This window comes from Penaeus vannamei, chromosome 24, assembly GCF_042767895.1.
Source record: "Penaeus vannamei isolate JL-2024 chromosome 24, ASM4276789v1, whole genome shotgun sequence".
Lineage (NCBI taxonomy): Eukaryota > Metazoa > Arthropoda > Malacostraca > Decapoda > Penaeidae > Penaeus > Penaeus vannamei.
The window spans coordinates 6658747-6670387 of record NC_091572.1 but is presented as its reverse complement, the minus strand read 5'-3'; the positions used below and the strand labels follow the sequence as shown (position 1 = coordinate 6670387).

The following is an 11641-nucleotide window of genomic DNA, read 5'->3' as shown; positions in this document are numbered from 1 at the left end:
TCAAAATGATGCGATATGGTGAGGCTTGGGGTCGAATAAAGTTTTTCGATTCATAAGGCGATATTTGTGGATTCCCAGAATGATTAATGGTCAAAAACAAATGTGTGGCGAATGGTTAAAAGGAGTTAACGATGAAGACAAAATATGTTACCTGTTAAAGATTGCAAAGCGCTGTAAGTTTGTACGTTAATGAATAGAGTAAAGAGCGAAAAACAAACGGAGTACGGAGGCCGTTCAGGGCTGACACAAAGCCAGGCTCTCGTCTTCCGGCACGGCTCTCACATTTTAGGATGAGTACAGGAGGGGATGAAGAAAGGAAGGAAAAGGAAAGGAGCAGAAGAAAAGACCTTGCAAACTTTGCCGAGGCGAGAACTGAGGTCCAAGGTAGAGATAATCTTCCTACACTGGGATCCCCTCCGCACCCCAACAACAACGGGCATGTTACTAGATTGGTGTTAGACAGTAGGAGACAAGACACCTAGTCTGGTTGTCCTCCTCGACCTCGAAACGTGACCAGAACTCAAACCCTCTTTCACGGAGACTTTTTGGTTTGCTATTTTCATTGGGTCAGTGCAACTGGCCTTAGTATTCGCTTTTTTCGTTGGGTCAATGCAACTGGCCTTAGTATTCAAAACCACAATTATTTTTAAAATGTACTAGTAGTATCATAGATCCAATATTTTGGCTGAACTAGCTGAACTACGTTACAGAAAACCAGAACGATGATTACTCAAGCTCTTGTAGGGATATTTACCAACTAAATGAGAAAACCTACTCAAAATTATGAATGGCATCTATCACAACATTTCAGTAAGGAATATATTTATTCCACCGGAAGTGGTAAATGCAACTGATTTTTGTGTATAGTTTCACTATTGAAACTTTCGCCACTTCATCTCTCCAGTTTTCTCCATAACTTAACAATTTTCTAAAATGACGCAAACAGCAGACCATATACACTGCCCACACTATTATGTTCTGAAACTGTTTCCTCCTTATCTTAATTTCCAGAAAGCAAGGAAAATTAAGTAGCAGAATCATCACAATTTTATTAAGAAGAAAACCTCTTACATACATCTGCGCCTTGAAGCATGATGTGGAGCATTGTGGAGGGAAGGATACTAGAGCATTTGATAAGAAAGGTCATAAGATGCCAAACCTAACTTGTAATCTACTTCACATGAATAACAGAGGATAAATGAAATATACAATGGAAAGATACTGAAAGCTGAAAAGGAGAGCCGGAAAGAAACCTAGCTTTGAAAATACTAGTTCCATACAGGTTGTGTATAAAGAGAGACAAGAGCATCTATTTTAGTACACAGGAAATTTGTTTCATACAGCTGGAGTGTGAGACCATGTGTCGAGTAGTACTTAATTCATTAAGTAAGGCATGGAATGGGTTAACATCAAACTGGTAGGGCTAAATCTGCCAGAAAAAAAGAGAAACTTGTTCATGCTGTAAAATTTAGGTTCAAACCCATGTACAAATATAACTTCAAACAAGACCAATTATGAAAGACACCTAAAGTTTGATACTCAGTTGCACAACCTACATGAACAAGCTCAATGTGGTGCCACATTTTGAAGCCACAAAATTAAATTTATAAGCCTGCATCTTTATCAACTGTTTGACCCTATGATAGCACCACATGCGTAATGAAGATATTTAGGATTTGAATCGGTTGCCATAATAAGGATATGAAAGAAAACCTGGGCCTTATTCCAATACACTTTTTCTATAAGAACATGTGACAAAAATTATACATTACATTATACATTTTCACATCAGCCTTGATCAAAATTATTTCAGTAGCTAAGCTTTCACTAGACAGATAGTTTTATTTTCCGATATATAAAATGTCCTCAAAAGGGAAATACAAGAATGGACCAGCAACACTTACACAGATATATCACCATTTTCATATTACAATTCATGCAGACCCAGTAAATATTCACAACAAAGTGATGAATCATTTTTATCTATGTTCATAAAACTGAAAATGTGACTTTGATAAATTTGACAAGTAATATTCATTCCACAAGTGCATATTTGTTTTATCCATATAGCTTGGCAATCTTTAGCCAGTAATAAGACCAATTTAATAACAAACGAAACCTTTCCTCCGGTCGAAGAGCTCACTTTCCTACACGATAACCGTTTTTCACCCAAAATAAGCTTTTTACATTCAACCTTTGAAAATATGAATATAATGCTTATTTCCACTACTTCTATTGACTTACATCATAATGTGTTGATCCCATACAGATGCGATTTCACCAATTATCCTTGTGACCATTGCAGCAGATGTTGTGAACAGTGATTAGTGTCGACTTGTACCATCTACTGTCTGAGCAAAAGCTATGTACAGATACAATAAGGAACACATGCAACTTCTACAGCTCATGGGATGTGCACCACAAAGACTACCCACTCAGCATCTTTATTTACTTCTCAAAGTATAGTCACTCTTTGTGTACCTAAAAATAATCGAAAAAAGAAGAAAAAAAAAAAGTACAATGATATAATCACGGAGATATCAGTCCCAGCAGTCAGAAGGAGAATTACACTACTTCACAAACTGCAGTATAACAAATAAAGATTCCTAACCAAATTAACATTTGAACATTGAATGAAGACCATCCTTCAAAGAAATCAATATACAAAATCCCTTATTAAGAATATATAAGTTTGCATATACATTCATGAAATACAGACCATTCTATGTATCAATCATGCTGTCTATGGCATAACTCACCTATTTCAAGATGTTTGAAATGCCACGATGAAATAGAAATGGATAGTGTACATTTAAATTTCATCAGGAAAAGAATGATAAATATAGTTCAGAGGAGATTAAATATCTATAACACAAATTCAATATTACTTCTACTCAGGGAAACTTTTAGCTGTGCCTGTTTAAAAAAAAATAAAAAATAAAAACACTATAACCTTCCTAATATGTTATATATTTGTTAAGTTTAAACCTCTTCAACGGTTTAAAAGCCCCAAAGCATAAATTCACTGGGTGTATATATTGCAAATAATATTGTTCATGAGACTCAAGTGAATACATTTTGCAATAAAACAAAAATGGTTAGCAACAAACTTCCCATCAGAACATCAACCTTCATTGCAACAATCACAGATTACTGAAGTTCAGTTCAGTTGACTTTCTGCAAACCATATTTTGGCCATTACACTTGAGTACAAAATGACTAGTCTACTATACCTTATGCTTAGAAGAATTCAGGAAAAAAAACATTTCCTTTGCAGTTTTTTTTTTTTTTTTGCTTAGTAATTTCAATGTCATCCTCCATCCTAAAAAAGCCTACTAGTATTGCTACATAAAAGGCATACAAAGATCTCAGTGGCTTCATTTCAACATAGGTAACTCTCATCATTCATATCAAAAGCTTTGCTACCATCAACACTCACAATATTGACCAGAACTATCAGCACAGACAAGTAATCCTGAAGGCTGAATGGAGGAAACTGCAGTTGGCAATTCTAACCAAAGCACAGAAGTGAAAGAATATTCAATGGAAAATCCCTCTTTAAAGATAATGATAATAAAAAAATGCAATTTCATTGTGCATCCTTGAAGGAAATTGTCAAAAATATTAACTAAGCTTTTTGTTACTTTTTGTTATTTCATCCACAGAGATATTATACACCGAACAACACACACCCCCAATTTAATGTCCATTCCACTGACTCCCCAACTTCAAGAAAGGTAAGATATTAAATGACGTGTATAAATCAAAGCATCTTTATACATAAAGAATGACAATCTAGAGGCTGAATTACTTGCATTACATATATTTGTGAGTAAAGGCTGTCTCATCTACCTATTCTGATAAAATCAAGGTAAGAGAGTTCTGAGTAACCTTGTTTGTGGGTAGCTTACAACTTCATATATGCTTAATGAAGGAATCTGTTCAAATAATCTTGGAGAATTATGATTTGATACCATCATAAAAACTTTTTATCCAGTTAAATCCATACATATGGCTATATTATCACTCATTTTTAACTCAAAATCAATTATAATCATAAACCTGAGAAGATAAATATGTGCGTATTGAAAGGTACATATCGGAAAAGTTCTACAACAGCAAATCTGTTGTAAATTATAAATAATAATAACAAAAAAATATAATAAGCATAAATCAAAAACATAGAAGAACCCTAAACTATCTATAAAATTGTGCGTCACTTCCCAACACTGACAAGCAACCGAAATGTAACCTAAAAGACCTTTTGATGAATCTCAGCCCATAACAAAAGTCTGTTGAACAAAAGGACAGCTGATGCACCCCATTATTGCTTTGGCCAATGTGTTCCTTTCTCCAAGCACCCTAATCATGAGTATTCATAATTCTCATACAGTTATAAAACAGCTACTTTTCTCATTACATGGGATACAATGAACTAACTTATTTTTAATGTAGATGGCCAAATATCCAATACAAGTGGCAGTTACCATGAAAATATGAATATATATGTACATATATATAGTAATAATGTTTTCATCTTTGGAATTAAACTTAATATAACTCAGAAAATTTACACAACAAAGCACAATAGCAGTGACAGAAAATGGGCTGGTAGTGTATCACATGAATAAAGCCTTGACATAAAATGGAAATATATTACAAGCTTCTATTAAAAAAGGAAAGATAACAAAAACAAGTAAAAGAAAAACATTCACAATATACTGTGACTTCCTGAATATTTTCCAGTAGTGTTGGAAGTTTACAGCAACTTATCATTTTGTATTTGCTAATCATAATTACACTAACTTTAGGCAACAAATTTGTTTCTCTTAAAAAAAAGGGGAAAAATGTAAAGTTTTAGCCAATTGGGAAAAGTGGTGTGATGCATGCGAGTTAGATTTCATATCCTGACGTAGTTTCAACTGCTATTAAGAACAACAGAAGTGATAATTATTCCATCTGAATGTTTCTTAGTGTCTGTGCTACCAGCTATTCAGATGACAAACTCCTCTCAACTTCAAAGCATAAAATACAGCCTTTGTGTATTTATGTCTCAGTAAGTATCAACAGTTCAGTACATAATAATGACTTAAATAAGTATAGTATATAATGATATTTGAAATATGAAAATAACTATATATGTACTGAACAGATCACTTGCATATGGCCTTAAAGAAGGAGAAGCCTCACATCACATCACATATCTGAGCTAAATTCCCATCTTCAGCAACGCTTTCACGGGCTCACGACCCAGAGCTGCGTGACACGAGGGGAGTCTCACTGTTGCTCCAATACACTTACAAGCCTTTCCTCACTTTTGACTAAAGACATTTTCAATTTGCAATTCCACTGTGACAGATAAGTGGCAATAGCCGTAAGATAAATGATTATGAGATGATAGTGACCTGTCACAGAACTATGCGCTTGTCTCGTCCCATTCGTCGCTGTCCGACTCACTGTCCGAAGATGATTCACTGTCGCTGACCTCAAAGGCAAATCTTCTCTGGAGGATTGAGGCGACGTCCACGCTGTCCGGATCTTCCTTTGGCTTCGTCTTGACATCATCAACCTTCCGTAACTTGATGCCTGAAATGAGACGTAAAACATTATCACTGAGCCAAAAAAAGGAATAAAAATAATCCAATAAGCAATCATGAATAACATATTCTGAATTTACATTTCAAAGAACAAGCAAGAAGATCTCCTAAGACATAATGCACAGTATACAGGAGATAATATGATTAGAAAGAGGGAGGAAAATGAGGTAAAATTACTGAAAACAACCAAAGAGAAGTCAAAAGGAGAAAGGAAGACATAGGAGAGGGATCTACAAAGGCAGTAAGCTAGATCTGAGCAATATCTGTTGGTGGTTACTGTTCAGTGAACTTAGTAAACATCTCCTCTGGCTTTTAGGTTGACCATATTACAAAATTTAAAATGTAAACTGTGATCATCTTCATCCTTAACATGTGCATAATGCTACTAACAATATATTTTGTTTATCAATATTGCTGTCCACACTGTACATAGTGGGTTTTTCTATCATAGTATCAACACGGTAGTAATTTACCATTCACATTCAGAGGAAATTGAACCTTCTAATGCCCTGTTACTATGAAGATGTGCCATGTGTTTTGTTTTTGTTGTTTTTTTCTACCATTTTATTCTTAGCACTTCAGGTTTACAAGTCTCTTGCTATTTGCTTTTTTGGATGCCTCAAAACTTAATAATCTAATGTTTGCTTATTGTTTGAACCCAATACCACTGGGCAAATGTAGTGTTCACTGTAGTACCATTTTATAGTGTCTCTACATATAGATGGTTCCATACGTGCTTAGCCACAAAGGAGTCAATTAATAGACTTTGTGATCTTACCTGATTTCACATTTCTCTTTTTTCTCCTCTTTATTTATTTTTTTTACTGATATCAATGTCAATGCTATAACTATAATTTTAGACACTATAATCATTATAATGTTACTGACATTACTAACAGCAATATGATATAAAAGAAAATATTTCTTAAAATCAAGGCAATGGATAAACAGATTTTGTAGCTAATTCTAGTAATTGGCTTTTGAGTGACTTGTGAAACCATCTATGTGTAAAGACAATTAATAAACTTTACCCACAGTGCACAGGGCATGTACTTGCATACCATCCCCAGCGGCATCAGGCTGATTTAATTCTACTATTTGCCAAAAGTCATTTTACTTAACAAAAAGTTATGGTAGCATAAAACAAAAGACAGCTACATACTCATTTGGTGCTGAAAAATTCAGTAAAAGAATTTGATAATTTTCCCTAAAAAAAAGGGACTTTACAAATTATAATTCCCAACCTCGTAATCATGAAAACAGGACAAGACATAAGCACAAGGACTATAGATCTATCATAAGAGGCCATCAAAACCTTAGTGATACTACACACAACTTCAACTTCAATCCCAGGTAACAATACCTCTAGAAGAGTATATGCAATATTTGTTAAGTACCAATAATTAAATTATCAAATATACATTTTGACTTCAATAACCTAGGAAGATTTTTCTCATATACTAACCTTCTCTAATTGCCTTAAGTAGATCACTTCGACCATCCGTTTCAACTGGAGGTAACACTTTCTTCTCCACTTTCTTAGGTTTAGCTAAGACAGTCTGTGGTTGCTGGAAAGTAAAATCATTTGCATTACACAAAATGTATGAAGATTTCTCGTTATTCAACATGCAACTGATATCTGCCACAGCAAAAACTTCAAATATACACCTCAGATGTCTAAAATTTAAAATCTACAGAGTACAGACATGTGTAAATATACTGTACATTTATATCTATATATTTGTATACATCCATACATCTGTATACACATATCTATACACATATCCATCTATATTCAACTATCCCTCTCTCTCTCCATGTCTATCTCTACTTATATTTCCATCTTCATCTCTACTTGTATTTCCATCTCCATCTCTACTTGTATTTCCATCTCCATCTCTACTTGTATTTCCATCTCCATCTCTACTTGTATTTCCATCTCCATCTCTACTTGTATTTCCATCTCCATCTCTACTTGTATTTCCATCTCCATCTCTACTTGTATTTCCATCTCCATCTCTACTTGTATTTCCATCTCCATCTCTACTTGTATTTCCATCTCCATCTCTACTTCTATTTCCATCTCCACCTCTACTTCCATCTTCATCTTTACTTCTATCTTCATCTCTACTTCTATACCTTTATATAATCTGTATCTCTATATCACTATCTCCATCTCTTTTGCATGATTCATATTAACAGTCAAGAGTTCAGAGAGCTTATAGACTTAAAATCACTTACTTGTTTTATAACACCATTAGGCATTGGAGGTGGAAGAGGTGCTCCTGGAGCATTTCCATTTGGAACAGGTGGAGGAGGTGGAGGTGGTGGTGGAGGTCCGCCTTCCTGGATAGCAGGTATTGGAGGAGGAGGTGGAGGAGAAGGAGGTGGAGGCTCAGCATCACCAGCCTTGTCTGGAGTAGGTGGCGGAGGTGGGAGGTCATGCTCATGGGGCTGAACGTGTCGCCCAGGTCCTGGTGACATGGATGGCCCTCTAGACAGACCAGGATGAGACACCTGCTGCTAAAGATAGAAAATGATTGCATTTTTAAGTTAAATCAATGTAGTAAGTATGTAGTATGAAAATTAGGCAATTTTCATGTCAGGAAGGAAGAACAAAAAACATGTGATCCCTAATACCTGTGGCCCTGGTGGAGGTGGAGGAGGAGGTAGACACTCTCTGCCTTGTGAGGGCCCACGTAAGCGAGTTGGGGTGCCACTATGGGAACCTCCTGGTGGTGTAGGCGTATTGTTGCCACTTGGGGGTGCAGGTGGTGGCTGCAGGGGCCTGTTTGAAGGTGGTCGCTGCGATGAACTTCGACTAGGTGTACTGCCTGAAAAGACCATTTCCCTCTCCTTGAACTCTACAATCACATTCAAGCAAGTAAATCACTTCTACGATTTTGTCTACAAAAATCATCTACAAACTTAAAAGGTATTTTAAATATGAAGTTTAGACAAACAATTTAACACATAAAAGAGCAGGATTTGGTATAAAATTTATGCCATTAGAAAAATTAATCAGATTATTAACATAAAACAGTTGTTCTCTAGGAAATAGAACAAAAAAATCTGAAATCACATTTGCAAAAATCTTTTTTTAACCTATATTTGACAGCTGTTTTCAGAAACAAGTCTGTCAAGAGTTGTAAGTCAACTTGAATGAAGAGAGATCCTAACCCTGTGATCCAGCGCCATCTGGTGTATAGGGAGGTGGTGGGTACCCTGAATACTGATCCTGGTAGGGAGGTGGGTATCCAGAGTGATCTGAAGCTGGGACAGTCTGAGCCATCTCCTGGGTCGGGGAATAGGCGTGGGGGTGGGAGTTTGTCCCGTACACAACCTCCTGCTTCGAGAGAGAAATAAGTTGCAAAATGCCTCATCTAATACGTTGCTCACACACACATGAAGCGGCGGAAATCTAAGAGAATTATAGAAACCAAAGTATGCATATACTGCCTGTAAGTATGCCCGTATAAACAAAGGAGGGGGGGGAGTGTGTGAGACAGGGGAGGGGGAGGCATACAGACATGGGTGTACATTTGCGCATTTGCATTTGTGAATGTAAGAATTTGTGTGGGTATTGGTGTAAGGATTCTGGTGTGTGGATTTTGGTGTGTTGATGTGGATGTGTAGATACATAAGTTGATATTGTTGTGACTGCTGGTATTCATGTAGGCAGGTATTTGAACTAGACTAAAATCTTTTTATCGCATGAATTATTTTACTTTTTATTCAACTATGCACTTGGTAAATGATCTACAATCTTTTTTTTTTTATACAGAAATGCTTTAATAGGAAGCATCCTCAGATAAGTCTTGAAATATACCAACTGTTGCTCTCAGATATAGGTGCAGATTGCAAAAAATAAAAATTATCAAAATTTTCCATTGTAAAAAAACAATTTACAATCAAATAATTGCACAGACAGACCACAAAATTATATTTTCCCCTTAAGTGCATACAAGAAGCTCAAAACTTCATCTTTCTACAGGACTGAACTAAAAAACTATTGGGTAAATCTGTTTTAAACCATCATAGTAAGTTTGCGCAGTCACTACAATAACTGAGAACTTTTAAGTGGCCAATTTGGAAAACTGTGCATAAGAGTGTGTGTGCAAATCACAGTGCTGTGCAACTAAGATTCCAGGCATAGATGTATGAAAGGGAATCGCAAGTGTGCAGCTGTACAATACAAATGATAGGTGTAGGTAAAGGTAAAGGTATAGGTGTAGGTGTAAGTGTAGATATAGTAGGTGTAAGGTTAAGTAGGTGTAAGTGTAAGGTTAAGTAGGTATAGATGTATAAGTAGGTGTACGGGTAGGGGTAGAAATAGGAGGAGGAATAGGAATAATAGTACTTATAAGTATAGGCATATGAGTAGAAGTAGCAGTAGCAGTAAGAGTTGAAGTAGAAGGAGTAGGTGGTGTAGGCATAGGAGTAGGAGTGGAAGGAGTAGTAGTAGGTGAGGCATAGGCAGAGATAGAGGCAGAGGTGGTGTTGTTGGTAAGTATGGGACGTGTTCAGGTGAATACTGGTGCAAGTAGGTTTTTGTGATCACCTAGCTTTTATGATTGTTATTTAATTCTATTTTCAACTTTCTTTCTTTTTGATAAGCACAATGATTCTCACAGTATTCACGTGAAAAAATGTTTCAAGCAATAATCGCATAAACTAAAATGATAAGACTAAACAAAATTGCTTTATAATACCCGATATCCAAAATTTACATGCACAATTATGCTTAAAATAAATCAACATATTTAATGTACAGCTACAGAGAAAAATATTGTTAGGATATCATGCTAAACATTCTAAAACACGCCATGATACTTTTCTAAATATAGTTGTTAACACTACCAAACTATTGGTATCCCTGATTTTCCAACTATTTTTGGGTATGTTTGGGTTATCTGAATATTGCAAGGCACATTCCATCCCTTACGGGAATAAAATAATCATCTCAGTAAATCCATATTAATTCCAGAACAACTAATTGAGACATGAATCAGAACAATACAAATTTGAAACCCAACCCTTCCATAACGTAAGGTTCTGTTTGCTACAGAATGTTTCAACACCCTTCTTAATGATAGTTTTCCCTGTAGCTATACAAGTACAAAAAAAATCAATAATATCAAACAGGATTATCCACTAATCGTGTGTATTCCCACACAATTGTCTACATGTCTGTGGACATTGATCCCTCAACATGGGTAACAGGGGAAAGGCACAATGTTCATAAACATTAATGAATTTCTTTGATTGGCCAGATTTATCATTTGAATGAAGAAATTTACAGAAATAATGAATCTAATTTAACAAAACTTTTTTGGGGGAAGGGGATAAACCTTATAATGCAAAGAAAATCAAATTGTCACATACACATATAATCAAAACTTTCAAAATCAACCTCTTAGCATCAGATACCTTTTAATCATGTCATGGTAATACAGACATTTCCATCCAGCATCAAGGGGATATCCCTTGGTCTTGTCAAAATTACAGCAGTCTCAGGTGGCAATATGAGAAGTTCATTTGCCAGTGAACAAGTAACAAAATAAAATTCATGCAAAATATTTAGTGTGTCATATGCAGATAGCACATATCATAAAAACAAGAAGCAAACTTGAGAAAAAGAATACAGAAAACAACAAATTGTACAACATTCGGCATTAGTAATCAGAGCCAAGTAGATAGATAAGATGCACATTACCAACAAATTGCATGCATATAGGTATTTAAGTATACATTTTCTGTAAACAAAACTGCAATCTATTTTCTTGGTGCTCACTTGGAGTTCAGTATGATTCAAGCTATAAGAACCATCATTATCCACCCTATCAAATCATGCAAAGAACCCTAAAGCTTCATATCTAATCCAAATGAGCTGCAAGTCTTTACATAATTCTGCTTTTAATATAAATGTCCCCATCACAGAAGGGTAGTTTCAGTGAACCATGCAGTGTGTTGTCCATTAATAACCAACTTCTAAATATCATGGGGTGCAACTGGACTCGTGCATGAAAACAGTTCTTAACAGG

General features: G+C 35.6%; 1 protein-coding gene across 16 annotated transcripts in view; it reads right to left on the bottom strand.

Annotated features, from left to right (window-relative positions):
- Positions 1-1036: 1036 nt before the first annotated feature.
- SCAR (wiskott-Aldrich syndrome protein family member 3 SCAR) overlaps positions 1037-11641 on the bottom strand; it is a 39009-nt gene continuing 28404 nt past the window's right edge. For 6 of the 16 annotated variants that reach the window (XM_027376937.2, XM_027376969.2, XM_027376958.2 and 3 more), the window contains 5 exons: positions 8778-8946; positions 8238-8431; positions 7839-8120; positions 7063-7165; positions 1037-5586 (listed from right to left, as the gene is read on the bottom strand). In XM_027376937.2, coding sequence (XP_027232738.1) covers positions 5417-5586; positions 7063-7165; positions 7839-8120; positions 8238-8431; positions 8778-8946 — 918 coding nt within the window. In that variant the 3' untranslated portion in view covers positions 1037-5416. The remainder of the gene's footprint in view (positions 5587-7062; positions 7166-7838; positions 8121-8237; positions 8432-8777; positions 8947-11641) is intronic. The other 10 variants (XM_027376946.2, XM_027376978.2, XM_027376963.2 and 7 more) reach the window with 3 other exon arrangements.